This window comes from Pelophylax lessonae (assembly GCF_965119305.1).
Source record: "Pelophylax lessonae genome assembly, chromosome: 9".
Classification (NCBI taxonomy): domain Eukaryota; kingdom Metazoa; phylum Chordata; class Amphibia; order Anura; family Ranidae; genus Pelophylax; species Pelophylax lessonae.
In genome coordinates this window covers 85,513,843-85,534,688 of record NC_138776.1, presented here as the reverse complement: position 1 = coordinate 85,534,688, position 20,846 = coordinate 85,513,843, and the positions used below count along the sequence as shown (strand labels likewise).

The window sequence follows — 20,846 nt, the reverse complement described above, 5'->3', positions numbered from 1 at the left end:
AGAAGGTTTTTGTCCAGGATATCCCTGTACTTGGCCGTATTCATCTTTCCCTCGATTGCAACCAGTCGTCCTGTCCCTGCAGCTGAAAAACACCCCCACAGCATGATGCTGCCACCACCATGCTTCACTGTTGGGACTGTATTGGACAGGTGATGAGCAGTGCCTGGTTTTCTCCACACATACCGCTTAGAATTAAGGCCAAAAAGTTCTATTTTGGTCTCATCAGACCAGAGAATCTTATTTCTCACCATCTTGGAGTCCTTCGGGTGTTTTTTAGCAAACTTCATGCGGGCTTTCATGTGTCTTACACTGAGGAGAGGCTTCCGTCGGGCCACTCTGCCATAAAGCCCCGACTGGTGGAGGGCTGCAGTGATGGTTGACTTTCTACAACTTTCTCCCATCTCCTGACTGCATCTCTGGAGCTCAGCCACAGTGATCTTTGGGTTCTTCTTTACCTCTCTCATCAAGGCTCTTCTCCCCCGATAGCTCAGTTTGGCCGGACGGCCAGCTCTAGGAAGGGTTCTAGTCGTCCCAAACGTCTTCCATTTGAGGATTATGGAGGCCACTGTGCTCTTAGGAACCTTAAGTGCAGCAGAAATCTTTTTGTAACCTTGGCCAGATCTGTGCCTTGCCACAATTCTGTCTCTGAGCTCTTCAGGCAGTTCCTTTTGACCTCCATGATTCACATTTGCTCTGAAATGCATTGTGATCTGGAAGGTCTTATATAGACAGGTGTGTGGCTTTCCTAATCAAGTCCAATCAGTATAATCAAACACAGCTGGACTGAAATGAAGGTGTAGAACCATCTCAAGGATGATCAGAAGAAATGGAAAGCACCTGAGTTAAATATATGAGTGTCAAAGCAAAGGGTCTGAATACTTAGGACCATGTGATATTTCAGTTTTTCTTTTTTAATAAATCTGCAACAATGTCAACAATTCTGTGTTTTTCTGTCAGTATGGGGTGCTATGTGTACATTCATGAGGAAGAAGAATGAACTTAAATGATTTTAGCAAATGGCTGCAATATAACAAAGAGTGAAAAATTTAAGGGGGTCTGAATACTTTCCGTACCCACTGTACAGGCCCCTTTTGTGACTTAGGAATGATCTGCTCTGTTTTCTGTGCTGTGTCTGCTGCAGACTCGGCATACAGAGCAGGGTGGCTGCAGCTGCTTCTCCATCTCCCGCCCCTTCGTTCACCTGAGAGGAGGACTGATAATCCTGTGTTTAATGGGGTTAGCATAATGGCATTATTTTTCATTCTAAGGAGCTTTACCTGTTTAAATAAAGGCTCTGATTGTGCTATGTTCATACTGCACAGACAGAAAGTCATGTGAGCTGTTGACAGACAGTTCACATTTCATATGCCCTGTGCAATCTGGAGGGGGCATCTGCTACAGTTTCATATATTGAAAACGGCCACAATCACTTTAACTAGATGAAGACCCGATTTCACTCTGAACACAAGCATGGGTGGTGCAGATAACCAAAGTGGTTATGCTAATAGCTTTGTCAGTTCCCCAGCATGTGTCCTGTGATGCTTAGGGATCAAGGAAACCTTACAACCTGTTTCGCTGTACTTTTTAAGAAAAAAAAAATTAAAGTTGGTTTTATTGCAAATGGAAGTTTACATTGCAAGTTATTAAAATCCTGGTTTGATGTGACAGCAGTTGTGTGCCTAGGCTGGCCCTCTATTGTGTGGGTCATTAAAGCGCTTTGCTTAAATAAGATGCATTTTAATTACCAGTCTCAAGATGTTAGCAAGCCATTGCCCCACAAAATCGCAGGAATGTAGCAAGCAATGTATGTAAAATCCCAGCAGTATCATTAGCTGCTCTTTTATTTGTTCTCTTAGGATATAATCAGTAGATGAGAATTTACATCTGTGTGAAGGCAGCTGTGCCACTCTGCTATCATTCTATGCTGCTGCCCTTTCTGCTAGGAAAGAAAAGTAGATCCAAAGACAAACCCTCTGGCTGCCAGTAACGCTAGGGAAATGGTGCTGCTTTCTGGAGAAAACAGTTTTAATAGTTCTATTTAGCTCCAACATCTTCAGTAGCACCTTAAAAAAAAAAATCTTTGTCTATTCATAGCAGGCCTGCTCTGGAGAAGCTTTCAGCTTTATGCCCCTGCCAGAGGCATAAAGGCTTTTTGCCAATTTGGAGAGAAGCTGATTACCTTTTCTGTGTGTTTTGAAGTGTAGGACAGCAGAAAACCTACATAGATGAGCATAAACCCACATAAATGCAGGGAGTGCTTGCAAACTTGTAGGCAGTGTCCCTAGCAGTAGGCAGTATATTCAAGACCTAAGCTGCTATGTTGGCCCTCTGTTTAGTCTTCAGCTGTTGAAAGGGGCCAAGAATTTTTTTTTTTTTTAACGTTTTGAATAGATGGGAGAAGGGTTAAAACACCTGTCAGTTTTTATTGCTGTCTGTGCCCCTGTTTTGGAATATTCATCCTCTTTATTTTTTTCTGTTTGCTATTTTATTGACAATTTTGGGGTGACATCCTCTTACTTCCTGTTTTGGCAATGTAACTGGAAGTGAAGGGAATGCTCCCTAATGGGATGCAGATGGCAAAAAAAACCTAAAGAGGCTTATAACTTTATCCAAATCAAAACTCCTTTAGTTACACTTTAATATTCAACCTTAAAGCGGTTGTAAACCCTAAAAAAAAAAAAACCTGCAAGACAAAGGCATAATGAGCTAGTATGCATCGCATACTAGCCCATTATGTGTAACTTACCTTAGAACAAAGCCCCGACACGGACCCCCGGACATTGCTGCGGGCGCTGCCATGATCCCTCGCCCTCTCTTCCGGGTTTGGCGGCCCCTGGCGCTGATTGGCCGGAAGAGACGGCTCCAGCGCGATGACATGCGCATGGGCGCGGGAGTGATTTTCCGGCAAGCTCCCGGCAAACATAATTAAAGGTCCCCCCGGACCTTTAGAGCGCATGCGCCGCTCGCGCGAGCGGCTGCATGCACTGCAAATATCTCCTAAACCGTGCCGGTTTAGGAGATATTATTTGTACCTACAGGTAAGCCTTATTATAGGCTTACCTGTAGGTAAAAGTGTCAAAAAGCAGGATACTACCGCTTTAATAGTCCTCTTAAGCCCTGAGGAAGGGGAAAAAAACCTGGCTCCTGAAACGCATTTAAAATTTACTGTATCACATGTTTGTAAATAAAAAACACCCTATTTTTGGAATTTAATATTTCGGTGTTGTGCTCCAATCTTTTGATCCACCTATTTCACCATTTAGTCTTTACAGTGCTTCTATTTACTAAGCAAGTTTACATCTTTTTTAGTGACGTAAAGATAAAATCCAGTCAAAGGAAAAACACTTTTAATAAAACCTTTATGGCTACTTCCTTTTCTGCATAACTAATTGTTTTTATGCAATTTGGCTGCTTTATCCCAAATAACCAGATCTAATTTTCTAAACCTTCAATTGTTTACCCATGGGGGTTTCAGATCCTCTTTCTGATGCACAAATATGGCTTTCCTGCTACTGGAGAAAATATAATAGCTGTTCTTTTGCAGGATGGATTCTTATATTGATATGAAATCTATCATGGAAATTGTGATGACCTTCTTCCAGTGACCTCCCTTCCTCAGCAGATACATGGCAAGCTTTTCCTGTGGAGCTGTATTGTTTTTATAGTGGTTGTAAAGGCAAAATGTGTTTTTTAACCTTGCTGCATTCTATGCAGCAAAGTAAAAAAACTTTTTGCAAGCAGCTCCCCTAAATACATTTCTGAGCCAGAGCTTGATCCAGCAATGTGCACGAAAGCTGAGGCTCTCTCATTTTTCTCGCTCCTCATAGGCTCTGATACAGAAGCAGGAACCATTGGCTCCCGCTGCTGTCAATCAGAGCCAGTGATGAGGGAGCAAGTGGCGGGGCAGAGCACCGTTTGTGTGTCTTATGGACTTACAGGCGGCTTGGGAGCAAGCACACACGAGTTCCAGGGCAGCAGCTAAGAGCACCACAGGGGACCCAAGAAGAGAAGAATCGGAGCTGCTTTGTGCAAAACCATTACACCGAGCAGGTGAGTAAAACATGTTTATTTATTTTTTAATTTGGCGGCTGGTACTGCTTGTTCAACGTAGACCATTCAACTGAATGTGACTGCAATGCAGAGGATTAAAACAGGCGGTGAGGGGGCAACATAATGCCTCCTAAATGCCAGTCAAACACTCTCTGGAAAGCGATCCACTGCAGATCGCTCTTCAGAGGGCCAAGTTCCTGTAAATGAGCCCTTAAAGTGGAGTTCCACCCATTTTTGGAACTTTAGATCTATGTAATCCCCTTTAAAATGGCTTTTACCCATGGAAACTTTTTTTTTTTTTGCTAGTAAATACCTTAATTTCGGCTTTATTCCTCCTCTCCTCACTTCCTGGTCCGATCGGCGATGACGTCATTCGGCGATCCGCAGTGTCTGCTGGGATGTATTCTATTCCATAAATCTCGCAGTAGCTGTATCTGTACTGAGCCGTGCCTGCCCCGCCTCCGCCCCGCCTCGCCTCCGCCCTGCGAGATTTCTGGAATAGAATACATCCCAGCAGACACTGCGGATCGCCGAATGACGTCATCGCCGATTGGACCAGGAAGTGAGGAGAGGAGGAATAAAGCCGAAATTAAGGTATTTACTAGCAAAAAAAAAAAGTTTCCATTGGTAAAAGCCGTTTTAAAGGGGATTACATAGATCTATGTATTCCAACCTATTAAAAATGGGTGGAACTCCGCTTTAAAGTCATTCAGTTAGGATTTACATTTCGGCTGACTGCAAATAGTTCAGCATCAGTGTAGTGTGTGTAAACTTGTATGGTTGGTAGAAGCTGTAATGCAGGTACCTGAACTCTGGAACAGCTGATTGTGCTGAGGTTATTGCACTTTGCTTGGACCTGCATTCTATTGAACATTCAGGTAAATGCAAACTGAAGCACAGGGGAATGCGTGTCTGTCAGCACATGTATTTCCTGCTGTGGGAGCTGGCCGATTCAGGTGTCTGCACTTAGCTTTAATCTTCCAGTATGTAAAGGACAGTCCCAGCCCATCACCTGAGATCCTTTTACTCCGGCGCCACAAGGGAGTTCAATCTAATGACAATGCTTGTGTTTATACAGCCGTTGAAAAAAATAACTGCATTAGCCACTGAACCATAAAAACCATAAATTTCCTTTGTTTAAAAAAGAAAATCTCCTTCTTCCCACTAATGAGTAATCAAAATATAAAAAAAGAAAATGCTAACCATGATTATCATTGTTAATTAACATCTGTGCTAATTATGTCAATGTTGACTTTGATTTTCTGCCAATTTCTGTGGGCTCCTGTTGTGTGTATTTGCATACCAAATATATAACTGATTACTCACAGAGACGGCGTGGAGGAGAGCGGAGGCGGGATGGTTGTTTTCCTGATGCTTTGTTAGGTTCTGGCAGCCCATTAAGTGTTTAAGGCTCTCCAGTGCTTCATTATACATCTTGGTGAAGCGCCATATGTGCCGTATTGCAGATGTACGACACGTTTCAGGTTCTGTCACTTTCGAGAAGCTCCACGGGTCATTATTCAGCCATTAGCGTCTGTATTTCCAGAGTGGTTTAATGCAGCTCTGCTTAAATGGATTTTGTAGCTTACCTGTAGATTTATAGTATTCCATGTTGGACTGTTGATTAAATGATCACAAATACATTTTCATGCTTTTTCACTGGCCTGATGTTTTGCTGTGCATTACTGCACAAATGTTAGTGTGTATGAACCCCCACCTTGTAAAACAACCCATTCAGTTTAAGTGTGTGTGTACATATATATATATATATATATATATATATATATATATAATGTGTGTGTGCACAGTATCTCACAAAATCAGGTACACCCCTCACATTTTTGTAAATATTTTATTAAATCTTTTCATGTGACAACACTGAAGAAATTACACTTTGCTACAATGCAAAGTAGTGAGTGTACGGCTTGTGCAAAATTTGCTGTCCGCGCAAAATAACTCAACACACAGCCATTAACTTCCAAACCGCTGGCAACAAAAGTGAGTACACCCATAAGTAAAAATGTCTAACTTGGGCCCAATTAGCCATTTTCACGTGTCTCGTTGGTGTTACAAGGTCTCAGGTGTGAATGCGGAGCAGGTGTGTTAAATTTGATGTTATCGCTCTTACTCTCTCATACTGGTCACTGGAAGTTCAACATGACCCCTTATGGCAAAGAACTCTCTGAGGATATGACAAAAAAAAAGAATTGTTGCTCTACATAAAGATGGCCTAGGCCAGTAATGGGTAACCTTGGCACCCCAGATGTTTTGGAACTACATTTCCCATGATGCTCATGCACTCTGCAGTGTAGTTGAGCATGATGGGAAATGTAGTTCTAAAACATCTGGGATGCCAAGGTTCGCCATCACTGGCCTAGGCTATAAAAAGATTGCCAAGACCCTGAAACTGAGCTGGAAGATGGTGGCCAAGACCATACAGCGGGTTAACAGGACAGGTTCCACTCAGAACAGGCTTCGCCATGGTCAACCAAAGAAGTTGAGTGCACGTGCTCAGCGTCATATCCAGAGGTTGTCTTTGGGAAATGGACACATTGCTGCAGAGGTTGAAGGGGTTGGAGGGGAGTCGGCCTGTCAGTGCTCAGACCATACACAGCATCAAATTGGTCTGCATGGCTGTCATCCCAGAAGGAAGCCTCCTCTAAAAATGGTGCTAAGGACATGGATTACTGGAACCTTGTCCTGTGGTCTGATGAGACCAAGATAAACCTATTTGGTTCAGATGGTGTCAAGCGTGTGTGGCGGCAACCAGGTGAGGAGTACAAAGACAAGTGTGTCTTGCCTACAGTCAAGCATGATGGTGGGAGTGTCATGGTCTGCGGCTGCTTGAGTGCTGCCGGCACTGGGAAGATGCAGTTCATTGAGGGATCCATGAATACCAACATGTACTGTGACATACTGAAGCAGAGCATGATCCCCCTCCCTTCTGTGACTGGGCCGCAGGGCAGTATTCCAACATAATGACCCCATTAATGCCTCCAAGAGGACCACTGCCTTGCTAAAGAAGCTGAGGGTAAAGGGGATGGACTGGCCAAGCATGTCTCCCTACCTAAACCCTATTGAGCATCTGTGGGGCATCCTCAAACGGAAGGTGGAGGAGCTCAAGGTCTCTAACATCCACCAGCTCTGTGATGTTGTCATTGAGGAGTGGAAGAGGACTCCAGTGGCAACCTGTGAAGCTCTGGTGAACTCCATGCCCAAGACCGTTATGGCAATGCTGGGAAATAATGGTGGCCATACAAAATATTGACACTTTCGGCCCAATTTAGACTTTCACTTAGGGGTGTACTCATTTTTGTTGCCAGCAGTTTAGCCATTAATGGCTGTGCGTTGAGTTATTTTGAGGGGACAGCAAATTTGCACTGTTATACAAGCTGTACACTTACTACTTTACATCGTAGCAAAGTGTTATTTCTTCAGTGTTGTCACATGAAAAGATATAATATATTTACAAAAATGTCAGGGGTGTTCTCTTTTGTGAGATACTGTGTGTGTGTGTGTGTGTGTGTGTGTGTGTGTGTGTGTGTATGTATGTATCTATATGGGCAACAATTAGACAACCTCCTAAACCGGAATGGTTTTACAGGTGGAGGCCACTGACCTTTTTGTTTTCCCTGCTTATCTTTTTCTGACTGTTTTTCACTAGTTTTGCATTTGGCTTGGGTCAGTGTCACTACTGGTAGCATGAGGCGATACCTGGACCCAATAGAGGTTGCACAGGCAGTCCACCTCCCCCAGAAGGGCACATTAATATGTGCCATTGCCAGAGGGTTTGCTGTGTCTTCGAGCACAGTGTCAAGAGCATGGAGGAGATTTCAGGAGACAGGCAGTTACTCTAGGAGAGCTGGACAAGGCTGTAGAAGGTCCTTAAAGAGGAAGTAAACCCTCCTCTGACACTTTTACCTATAGGTAAGCCTATGATAAGGCTTACCTATAGGTACTGTAAATATCTCCTAAACGTGTACCGTTTAGGAGATATTTACCTTACATGCAGCCAGTGACGTCACTGGCACATGCGCTCTGAAGGAACGGCCGCTGGTGCCGTTTCTTCAGAGACCCGTGCCGTGACTGTCGGCTCCCGCGCGCGGGTGACGTCACCGCGGCTCCGGCCAATCAGATGGCCGGATGCCGTGATCCCGCAAGACGGGCGACTGGACATGTCGCCTGTCATTCAGCTGAGCGGGCGGCACGGCGGGGGCTCGTTCTAAGGTAAGTATTTCATAATGAGCTAGTATGCGACGCATACTAGCTCATTATGTGTTTCTCTTTCAGGTCAAAAAAAAAAAAAAAAAAATTTGTATGGGTTTACAACCTCTTTAACTCATCAGCAGAACCGGTATCTGCTCCTTTGTGCAATGAGGAACAGGATGAGCACTGCCAGAGCCCTTCAAAATGACCTCCAGCAGGCCACTGGTGTGAATGTTTCTGAGCAAACAATCAGAAACAGACTTCATGAGGGTAGCCTGAGAGACAGACGTCCTCTAGTGGGACCATAGGGTGAGTTCCTGTATTGAAAACTGGCTCCAGGTGCGAGTTCAGAGGGTGGTGATAAATGGGGAGTACTCAGATTGGGCGGATGTACCCTCCATCACGCCTCAGCACCCCTTGCTGTTAAATGCATTCAGTGCTGGAGCTGTGTCCCCCACTTTCCCGCTGAAAACAAACACACACGAGTGTAAAAAGTATTGGCCTGCCTACAGGCATATGAACTTTAATGGCATTCCAGTCTTCAATATTGAGTTGGCCCAGCCTTTTCAGCTATAACCGCTTCAACTCTTCTGGGAAGGCTGTCCACAATGTTTAGGAGTGTGTCTATGGGAATGTTTGACCATTCTTCCAGAATCGCATTTGTGAGGTCAGGCACTGAGGTTGGAAGAGAAATCATTTTGTGGAGGGGAAATTATGGTGAGGGGTTTGTTTTCAGGGGTTGGACTTGGCCCCTTAGTTCCAGTGAAGGGAACTCTTAAATCGTCAGCATACCAATACATTTTGGACAATTTCATGCTCCCAACTTTGTGTGAACAGTTTGGGGATGGCCCCTTCCTGTTCCAACATGACTGCGCACCAATGGACAAAGCAAGGGCCTTAAAGACCTAGATGAGCGAGTGTGTGTGGTGGAGAAACTTGACATGCCTACACAGTCCTGAACTCAACACAATAGAACACCTTTGGGATGAATTAGAGCCGAGACTGCGAGCTGGGCCTTCTCGTGCAACATCAGTGCCTGACTTCACAAATGCACTTTTGGAAGAGTGGTCAAGCATTCCCAAAGAGAGAGTTTGAACTAAGTTGACAACACAGAACATTTGGCAGACAGTAACGCAGCGTTGTCATCCTATAATTGTAGGTGCCTGCTTAAGTGCGTTCATAGCAGGATAAAACCGTATTGGCTTAATCAGAGTTAGTTTTAAAAAAAAAAAACTGAAAATTAATTTTGAAATTACAATAACATGTTAATGCTGATATTTTAGCGATTGGATTCATATTATGTTAAAGTGGTTGTAAACTAGGGGTGCTCAACCTTTTGAAGAGCAAGGGCAACCTAATTGCACTTTTCCACTGCAAGTCTCGGCTCTGCTCTACTCGGCCCTGCTTGGCCCGGTTTGCTTTTCCACTGCTGGTACCGCATGGTACGGTGTTGGAACGGTTCGGTACGGTATGGTTTGCTTTTCCACTAAAGTAGTACTAGAGTTAAGTGGGTGGGATAACAACGATTCTCTGACCAATCAGTGGCTAGTAGTGACTGCATGCAAAGGATTGTGGCATATGGTACCGGGTATGGTACCTCTTGGAACCACAATCGAGGTGGTACTGTTTTTGAGAGCCGTACCGTTTGGTTCCATGCAGTGGAAAAGCGCCGCCGTACCGTACTGAACCGTTCCTACACCATACCATGCGGTACCAGCAGTGGAAAAGCACAAAAGTGAGCCAAACCGTTCGGTTCCATGCAGTGGAAAAGCGCCATAAGTGATTTTGTAAACTATGGCATTTTCTCTCCAGAGATGTTCAGTCGTGTTCAAGTCTGGGCTCTGGCTGGGCCACTTACGGACATTCACAGAGTGGTCCCATAGCCACTCCTTTATCTTGGCTGTATGCTTAGGGTTGTTGTCCTGTTGGAAGATGAACCTTCGCCCCAGTCTGAGGTCCAGAGGGCTCTGAAACAGGTTTTCATCAAGGATGTCTCTGTACATTTCTGCATTCATCTTTCCCTCATTCCTTACTAGTCTCACAGTTCCTGCCACTCAAAAATCCCACCACCATGCTTTACTGTAGGGATGGTATTGGCCAGGTGATGAGCAGTACCTGGTTTCCTCCAGACATGACACTTGCCATTCAGGCCAAAGTGTTCAATCTTTCATTGAAGCAGAGAATTTTGTTTCTCATGGTCAGAGTTCTTCAGGTGCCTTTTGGCAAACTCCACACAGCCTGTCGTGCCTTTTTACTGAGGATTGGCATCTGTCTGGCCACTCTTCCATACAGGCCTGATTAATGGAATTCTGCAGAGATGGTTGTTCTTGATGGTTCTCTTCTCTCCACAGAGAAACACTGGAGCTCTGTCAGAGTGACCATCGGGTTCTTAGTCATCCCCCCAACTAAGGCCCTCCCCCGATCCTAGAGCGGGCCACCTGGCCAATCTGAGCGAAGAGTCCTGGTGGTTCCAAACTTCTTCCATTTACGTAAGGGCTCATTGGGACCTTCAGTGCTACAGAAATTTTTTTGTACCCTTCCCCAGATCTGTGCCTCCATACAATCCTGTGTCTGAGGTCCACAGACAATTCCTTGGACTTCATGGCTTGGTTTGTGCTCGGGCATGCACTGTTACCTGTGGGACCTTATATAGACAGCTGTGTGCCATTCCAAATCATGTCTAATCAACTGAATTTACCACAGGTGGACTCCAAGTTGTGGAAACATCTCAAGGATGATCAGTGGAAACAGGATGCCCCTGAGCTCAATTTTCAGTGTCATGGCAAAAGCTGTGATTACATATGTACATGTTTTTTTTTTTTTTTTTTTCATTCTTTATTTTTAATAAATTTGCAAAGATTTCAGACAAACTTCTTTCACGTTGTCATTTTGTCCTATTGTTCGTAGAATTTTGAGGCAAATAAAGAATGTAATCTATTTTGGAATAAGGCTGTAACATAACAAAATGTGGAAAAAGTGAGGCTCTGTGAATACTTTCCGAGTGCACTGTATAATAGAAGTCTATGGCTCAGTGCGGCTAAGAAGCAGGAAAGCCACAGGTGCACTGCACTGTACCCACAGATCAGTGTGAGAGCAGCTTAATAATCCTCCTTTATAGTTGTGTATAAGCGCTAGCAGCACGAAATGCGTTAACTGTGTTTCCTTGCTCCTACGGTGTCATGGTGTTGCTGTAAATGGCGTTTTAAAGATTATCAATAAAGTCAATGCAGTTTTCAAGTGTTCAGCCTTTTCGATCCAATTGCATTTGTTGCACATGGCTGGATGAGCAGTGCTTGCACCTGAATACACTGAAGGTGAAGTGGACTGTGTGGCGGACCCACCTGGAGCAGCAGCATGCACATTGAAGCTTTTTTTATTAATTTTTTTTTAGAAGTGCTAATATGCTCATTGCGAAAATGAAGTGAATGTGATGTTTAAAACACTGACCAGGTGAAGTGCATTTGGCATCACTCCTGGGACAGAAGCCAGTGCTTCAGAGGAAGCATTAGCTTATGTGGCTCCTGCTCCCTTCACGACCACTTGCTTCATCTGTGGCCGATGTGGCTCTATGCACTTTAATGCTTTGGGTTGGCAACTCATTCATGGGGATGTGTGCTTGCCAGCCTGCCATCCCAGAGAAATGGGCATGTACTTCCCTAATTTTAGGTTGCGGGCCGCATGCACCCCTGTTTTAAAAATCTGAAATGGAAAAATGAATTGAGCATTTCACTCTATAGTGTGTACTTGCCTCAATCCAAAGCACGGAGTGTGATTTATGTCACCTCTTCTTCCTCTGATATCTGCATGAGACACTTCTGACTGGTAATCCAAACACCAAAGAATCTCATAAGAGACAGCTCTTAACCCCCCTGCAGCACACAGAAGGTGGTTGCCAGCCTGTGCATGTTTCCTTATGAGACTGTGTAGAGGAGGGGGTGTCCTTTCCCTCCACTGAAGTCTCCAATTATGCCTGCTGAGCCTTTGATCTGTGTGTTTTAGAAAGGTGAGGGCTGCAGACAAACTGGTACAACTTTTGTAGAAGGATTTGTTTAATCTCTGTATCACCGGAGACCAGTCACTTCATTTGGTGTATGTAAGGGTTTACAGTCCCTTGAAATAACAGTTGTGTGTTTTACTAGTCTCCAGCTATAAAAGCTTCTGGTTAACAAGGGGGCTGATATCTGAACGGCGGAGCATGTCACTTAAAGAAACTGACAAAAGAAAGAAACTGGAGTTAGGCCAATACCATGGAAACCTGGCTGCAGAAATACATCCTTTTTAACACATGACTTTTCATAATCTAATATAAAATTTGTCATCTATAAAATCTTGCTCCTTGCAGCTCCAGACTAACTGCACTATAGACAGAAAGGTGGGACTGAGTGATAAAGGTCTCCTTTCTGCTGATAAGAGCTGTAGTGGCGACATGTCTAGACTGATGGTTATAATGAAAACAGAAGTGCTGGTGTATATATTTACATATATAAATGACTGGGTAATTGTTCTAGCAGTTACACTCTGAAAATATGCCATGTTCATATTTGATGAATGATATTTGTTAACAAATTACAGATATAAGTTGTTAGGATTTCCCATCTTTTTTGTCCTCCATGTGACATTGTTCTGGTGATGGGTCCAATGATCTGAGTGTTTTTCGCATTCTGCAGGTTGTAGGCCACAAGGAAGGTCTAGATGTGATGGAACGGGCAGATCCTCTCTTCTTGCTGATTGGTCTACCCACCATTCCTGTAATGTTAATTCTGGGCAAGATGATTCGCTGGGAAGACTATGTGCTCAGATTGTGGCGTAAATACTCCAACAAATTACAGATTCTTAACAGCATATTTCCAGGTAAGTGAGGATTAGCTACCATGGTAAAACATATGAAGAAATTGTGATCCCTACAGCAATGTGCCTGCTGAGCTTGTTTCTAATACTTTTTTATCATTTGTTAAAATGTGATAAAATCCCAATGTCTGTCTCTTGATGCATGCTTCTTTGTCACATCTATGTGCTTTAGTGACATATGGGTCTGTGGAAGAAACCAGGGGGCACCAAGCAAAATTACACTTCCATAAGGCCCCTTTTACACTATCCATCCGTCGGACGGATTCCGTTTTTCTCAGCAGGGGATCGAGCCGCCGATGCCCCGCTGAGCATCAGGAGGACAGCTGTGTCTCCGCGCTGTGTGTGGAGACACTGCTCTCAGTTCCCCATGCATCTCTATGGGGGAAATCAGATGGCAACGGACCGTCGGTCCGTTCTTATCCGATCCCATCCGCTGGACGGATGGAAAATAGGGTTTCCATCCGTCCAGATTTGACGGATGGGATCGGGTCGGATGTCAGCGGAAATGTCTCCATTGACATCCGATGCCCCATAAGAATGCATGGGGGGACCGTTCAGATCCGCCAAAAAAACGAACAGGCGGATCTGAACGGTCCACCTGTGTGAAAGGGGCCTAAGTGTTTATTGCCCAGTGGACATCAGCTGAGGATTTCTCTTGATCAGGTTTGATTCACACATGTGCAGTTTGCTTTTGATCCATTTCCACAGTGCTTTCTGTGGTGCGTTTTGCGTTTTTGCACATGCGATTTGCATTTTTAATGCTTTTTTTTGCCCAATTTATTGGACACATTAGAAAACACAAAATCGCTGTAAAAACACTCTACATGCTTTTCGCCAGCTTCTCTGTTTAAGTCTAATGAACCAAAAACGCACCGTTTTGCATTTAAAAAAGTCCTTGACCCTTTCCAAAAACACAGCGGCTGAAAAAAGCATGGATGTGAAAGCGTCCCAGAGGAAATCATGTTAAATGGACTGTAGTGCGTTTCTGAAAAAGCAATAAAAAAACACATAGATGTGAACCAGGCCCCGGTCCTCAGATTCTAGTGACATGGACACAATCAAGTATCCACTTTTTGCGGGTTCAAATTTTTGTTTTGGAGATTTTAAACGACTGGGTCATTTTAAAGCGATCCTGAAAAAAAAAAATAGAACAAAAGCACCTTGTAAAAGAAACCACTTTATACACCTTTCTCACTGCTGATGTGTTCATATGTTCCTAGGAGCTAGGAGTACTGCTGCTATCTGACATTACCAGTGTGTCAGGTGGCATGTCACCCTCCAGCTGCTCTGGTTGCCCCTGTTTGATCTCTACATTACTACAGGCCATAGTAGTGATGTAGGGGTCAGCAGGGGGACCACGGCACCTGGAGAGTGCACATTACATTACACACCTGAAAGAATTGCATGGATGATATGAAGAATTCAAGAGGGTAAGATTTCATACTCCCATTCCTACCAGAAAGGCAAGGTATAAACTTTTTTTCACAGAGTGCTTTTATGTTAGATTTTTTGGTGGTAAAAAAAAAAAAAAAAATAGTTGGTGTAAATTCTCTTTAGTTACTTCACAAAAGACCATCAGGAGCTTCATGATCATTTTTTTCTTATCTGCATTATCTTTTGGGAGTTTTGAGCAGACTTCACTAGCAAACTTAGACTTTCTATACTTGGCAATTGGCTCCAGCTGTTTTAAGAGATTCCCAACTAGCTTGAAAACTATCTCACCAGCATTTTTAAGCTGGCCAAAGCCTTCTCTTTTTTGTCTTCCAAAACCCAACTGTGTAAGGCCCCTTTCACACGGACATAGTGTGCCATACACCCGTCCAGAGGGCCGTGTTTACCCGCACACAAAGCACAGGTGTTCAATGCAGTTGTGTGAAGGCGGCCTAAGATGCCCTTCTGAAATCCTCAGCTGGTGTCTGTCAATTTGAGGAGCAGTGGCTTTGACCAGTTAGGGACCGCCCTATAGCAGATTTTCTGCTGCAGGGCGGCCCTCCTGCGCAGAATCACCTGTGTAAGTGTGTGTGTATGTATGTATGTATGTGTGTGTGATTCTAAACTTCTGCCTAGGAGGCACGCACACTCCCTCTGCTGTGATTACTGACAGCAGAAGCCGTTCTGCAGGTAACGATCACTGGATGTCCGCTGGCACCCGCTGATCATCAGGTAGAGAGATTCAGAATGGAGATCTGCCTATATAAACAAAACAGATCTCTGTTCTGACAGGGGGGCAGGGATGGATTGTGTTCCTTCAAAGAAAAATCCATCACTTCTCTGAGTAAAAGCTGCACACACAGTACAGTAAAACACTGGCTCAGCACACAGTTAACCCTTTGATTGCCTTAGATCAGTGATGGCGAACCTTGGCATCCCAGATGTTTTAAAACTAAGTTTCCCATGATGCTCAACTACACTGCAGAGTACATGAACAGCATGGGAAATGTAGTTACAAAACATCTGGGGTGCCAAGGTTTGCCATCACTGCCCTTGATGGTTTGACCCCCTTCCCAGTCAGTGTCCTTAGTACAGTGACAGTGCATATTTTTTTAGCACTTATTACTGTCACTGGTCCCCCAAAAGTGTCCAACTGTCCACCGCAATATCGCAGTCCCTCTATAAGTCACTGATCGCCGCCATTACTAGTTTAAAAAATTCAGTATATATCCCATAGTTTGTAGATGCTATAACTTTTGCTCAAACTAATAAATATACGCTTATTGGGATTTATTTTAACCAAAAATATGTAGCAGAATACATGTTGGCCTAAATTTTTTGAATAATTTTTTTTTAATGTTTTTGTCCTAAAATAGAAAGTTAAAAATATATATATATATATAGATAGATAGATATATTTTTTTTTTTTCAAAATTGTCAGTTTTTTTATTTATTTATTTATTTTTTTGTTTGTAGCTCAAAAAATAAAAAAAAACACAGTGGTGATCAAATACCACCAAAAGAAAGCTCTAGTTGTGGGTAAAAAAGGACATATTTGGGTACAGTGTTGCATGACCGCACAATTGTCAGTTAAAGTAACACAGTGCCATATCACAAAAAATGGCATAGTCATGAAGGGGGGTAAATCTTCAAATGGTTAATCTTGGATAGGACTCCATCCATTATTTACACCTATTTTCTGACACTTGTTTTTATTATGCATCAATGTATTCTGCCTGTTCTTTCAGGAATTGGATGTCCTGTCCCTCGTGTACCAGCTGAGGCCAACCCTCTAGCAGATCATGTCTCTGCTACTCGCATACTGTGCGGAGCTCTGGTCTTTCCCACCATCGCTACTATTGTTGGCAAACTGATGTTTAGCAGTGTTAACTCCAATCTACAGAGGACAATTCTGGTGAGTGTTTTGTGAGTTTGTGAATGCTAAGCTTGCAAAGTTTTGGCCTGAAGGAAGACTCCACTTTTATTTAAAAAAAAAAAAAAAATCCTATAAAAATTGCTAATATATCATGTAAAATTGCTACTCATACGTTTTTGTAATTTAATGATAAATTCAGCAGCAACATTCTGCAGCCTCTATAAATTTCTGAAGATTTAATTAAAATATTGTAGGGTCCATGCATACTAGGCAGCAGAAAAAATGCCAGAACTGCTAGCTTAAAAAAGCTGCATAAAAGCCGGTCCTATGGAGCACATTGTACACATGTTTAGGAGCGTTTGCATTTATAAGCGTTTTCCCCCCCAAAACACTACAAAAATATACACTAAAAAATTCTTGGCACACCTAAACGCCAAATTTAGGCACATCAAACGTTTTTTTTTTGACCGAAAGCTTCTCTCACAAGTTATTATTATACAGGATTTATATAGCGCCAACAGTTTACGCAGCTCTTTACAACTTGAGGGTAGACAGTACAAATACAATACACTTTAATACAGTAGGAATCAGAAGGTCCTGCTCATTAGAGCTTACAGTCTAAGAGGGGGGGTCAAAAGATACAAGAGGTAATAACTGTGCGGGATGTGCTGATGGCAAAAATAAATGTACAGTTCTTAGGTGGGGGCCAGATAGGCTTCTCTGAAGAGCTGAGTTTTCAGGGATCGTCTGAAAAAAAGAGAAAAGTAGGTGATAGTCGGACAGATTGGGGTAGAACATTCAAGAGGATGGGAGAGGTTCAGAACAAGTCCTAGAGGCGAGCATGAAATGAAGTGACAAGGGAGCTAGAGAGCAGGGAGGTCTTAGGAGGAGTGAAGAGGGTGATTAGGTTGTGATGTTGGTGATGTAGCTGGGGGCCAGGTTGTGGATGGCTCTGTAAGTTAGTATCTTGAATTTAACTTGTTGGTTGAGTGGCAGCCAATGGAGGGATTGGCAGAGATGGGTAGCAGCATTCATGATGGACTGAAGGAAGGATAGCCTATTTAGAGGTAAGCCAACGTGGGGGAAGTTGCAGTAATCGAATCGAGAGATGACCAGGGAGTGGATTAGAAGCTCTGTGATGGCTTGGTTAGGAAGGGGCGTATCTTGTAGATGTTGCGGAGGTTGAGGCGGCACGCTTTGGACAGCAATTGGATTGGGAGCCAAAAGGATAGTTCAGAGTCCAGGTTTACACCTAGGACCTTGGCATGGAGGAACAGGTTGATAGTTATGCCGTTGATTTTGACAGAGAAAACGGGGTAAGTGGCAGGTGGGGGAGGAAATATCATGAGCTCTGTTTTGGATAGGTTGAGGCAGTGAAAATGCTCCTCTACATTCAGTATATGCCTGTAATTGCCCAAATGTGCATGGACACCTAGGCTACACAAAGCTGCTTCTACAGGCTGAAAGAAAGAATGCCTGTATAAGCAGCGTTTTTTTTTTTAAGCCCAGTGTGCATGAGGCCTTAATCACATGCATGTGGAAATAGTTGCTAAACTGTATATATACCCAGAATCTATATTCAATTATGTTATGCTATCATATATCCTTGTACATGGTTTTCTTAAGCCATTCATTTTTTTGTGAATCTAAGTTTATTACCTGAGATCCTGCCAATAACAGCACTTCCTACACCACTGTCAGGTAGGATGGCCAAAGGCCTATTGAAGGAGCTTGCATGGCAGATTGACAACACAGCTACTAAAAGTGAGGAAGTCACTTATGCCTGATACACACAATGAGATTATCAGATGAATGAATGTCTGTTTTTTTTTTTTTTGCATGCTATCCTTATTGAAAATTAAGAGGTTACTAAATGTACAATCTTAAAGATATTGCCATCCTTATTGAATATTAAGAGGTTACTTAAGGTCCGAAAGTTCTGTTTGATAGAATAAAAATTCAGAAGTGATGTAATTGTTGATGTGTTGTATTGTATTTGTATTGTATTTTCGGACGAAAGCTGTGCTGATTAAATGAAAATCGTACTATCTGTTAGCTGCAGGAAAATTGTTCGTGCTTGTCTCATCGGATAATTTTGCATGAGTTGTCATGATCGGCTCTCGAAAGCTGTGTACTATCAATCAGTTTATCATACCATTGCTTCAGAAGCTGTATTTTTTGTACGATTTTCTGATCATTCGTATGGGCCTTTAGTAATGTCAGCTTGCAACAGGAAGTGCTGTTACCGGCAGGATCTCTAGGTAGGAAATGTAGAGAGCAGTATGAATCTAACTGGGGTTTCAGTCCTACCCTACACTAGTAAAAAGTTTGAGCTTTAGCATATACATTGAAATCAACCTGTGGCCAGGCAGTGAACATTAAGGTTTTACCATATTCTTAATGAGGATTAAATACCGGTACGTTTTAAAAACAAGCCTCCACTGGCCTCTGTAGCTGCAGCCACTGTGGAGCATTTCACACCATAGGTCTGTGTCTAGGCCTGCTCAGGCTCATCCTGTTAATCCCTTGCAGCAGTAATTTGGCAGTTTGCCAGCCTTCTAATCTCTCATGTAATTACAGAGCAGGAGTTGTGGCAGAGGGTATCAAGGCTAGCTGATCATAGGAACAAATTCAGTGCCACATCTGTTAAGTTAATAAGAACAAGGTTCTCCACAATAAAATATAGAAATTGAGGGTTGAGCGGTACTGGATTAGTTGAAAAAGATACAGGGAGAGGGATGGTAAAATAAATTTAAACCTTATTGATTGTTAGGATTATGTAAAACCTTAAATGTCCAGAGCCTGGCCCGGGTTGTGATGGTGGTACAACAGAAACCGTTTTGCATTTGAAATATTGTACCTGCTACCAAGTTTTAATGTGGTGCTCTCTTTTTTACATTTTTAGGGGGGAATCGCTTTTGTTGCCATAAAAGGAGCTTTCAAGGTATATTTCAAGCAGCAGCAGTACTTGCGCCAGGCTCACCGAAAAATCCTCAACAACCCAGAAGCAGAGGAAGTATAATTCTCACTACCATCTGTGTGTGTTGTACAATCTCGTGCACAAGGTTCTACTGTGTCGTAGTGACTCCTCGCCATTGCACAGTTCTGGGAATTTACCACATGCTGCTGCCCTTGGTTTTCCTTTTTTCTTTTTTTTTTTTCCACAAGATGCAATAAAGCACTTTTGTATGGCAGGATAAGTACTGTAAACAATGAGCGGGTTGCAGGACACGTCTTCTCTTTACACTGCTTCACACCGTCTTAATGTTGTGTCGTTTCAGTTTTGCATTTTGCTGGTAATACATCCCATGTAACAAAGCATACACCAGAAGGGGAGACTGAGTGACACCAAGAAAGAAACTGAAGCATTGGGTTGCCATTTTTATATTTTTAACACTTGCACAATGGCTTAAGCTAAGAGTTCAAGAAGATTTTTTTTTTTTAAATCATTTTGAGTTAAAAGTTGCTGCCAAAAGCAAATGTCTATAGAATGTACAGAGATTTGTTGGGAGGTGCGCCATGGTCATTCTAGGCAGTTTTTTTTACCCATTTTACTGCATCCTTTGTGATTACTCTGATTGGGTTTAAAGTTATTAGTTTTACTTTTCCAAGGATTGTTTGTTTTTTTTTTTTTTTTGTTTTTTTTGGCCTTGCAATGCATGTGCTTTGTCTTTGTCAAACTGAAGTGTATCTAAACTGAGTCAGAATATTTATTATCGGTCACTTAAAAGGGTCCTTCTGTTTCCTGCAATAATGGAAAAAATCCTCTTAACAATTAGTGAAAGATTCTTGGGACACCAGTGGTTCTGTCAGCTGAAACCTTCTCCGTGATTGCCCTAAATGTATTAACATTTTGATCAGCCTAGACAGTATACCTTCTGCTTGACATCCCCTATACCAATAAGAAGATAGTTTGGCTCTAGATATCCTGGATGCAACTGAATTCCACTTCTCAAGAACTTTGTAATTTGTTTCAAAGTTAGAAGGTGGAGACCCAGATTTGAATATTGCACATCATAGGTCCTCCTCCCACTTGGAAGTATGGTAGGCGTATGTATGAATTGCAATAATTGGAAATATAGAAAGATCGTTCCTGGGGTTTGAGGATTCACATCACATATGTGCTTAATTAAACATAGTTTTTGATGGGATGTCTCAAGAAGAGGTGGATTGGGGCTGCTCTGTCCAAAACCATTGCACAGGGCAGGTAATAACATGTTGTTGAAAAAAAATAAAACATTCTATCACTTTAAACCAATTTGATCACCAGAATAGCCAGCTAGCATTTTCAGTAGAAGTGGTCAGCATTGGCAGCTTTCTTGTTCTTTCAGTACAAATTTTCATTAGGGTATCCAGGAACGATAGAATGCATGAATTCACCTTATTCCTTGGGTCCTGAACATAGGCACCTCCCGCCATTTAAGCACACATGCAG

The 20,846-nt window shown here is 42.9% G+C and overlaps 1 protein-coding gene across 2 annotated transcripts in view; it reads left to right on the top strand.

The window, feature by feature from the left end:
- MARCHF5 (membrane associated ring-CH-type finger 5) overlaps positions 1-20,018 on the top strand; it is a 109,684-nt gene extending 89,666 nt beyond the window's left edge. The window contains exons 4-6 of one of the 2 annotated variants that reach the window (XM_082267604.1): positions 12,924-13,107; positions 16,284-16,450; positions 19,317-20,018. In XM_082267604.1, the coding sequence (XP_082123730.1) occupies positions 12,924-13,107; positions 16,284-16,450; positions 19,317-19,433 (468 nt within the window). In that variant the 3' untranslated portion in view covers positions 19,434-20,018. The remainder of the gene's footprint in view (positions 1-12,923; positions 13,108-16,283; positions 16,451-19,316) is intronic. The other variant, XM_082267603.1, reaches the window with a different exon arrangement.
- The last annotated feature ends 828 nt before the right edge of the window (positions 20,019-20,846 follow it).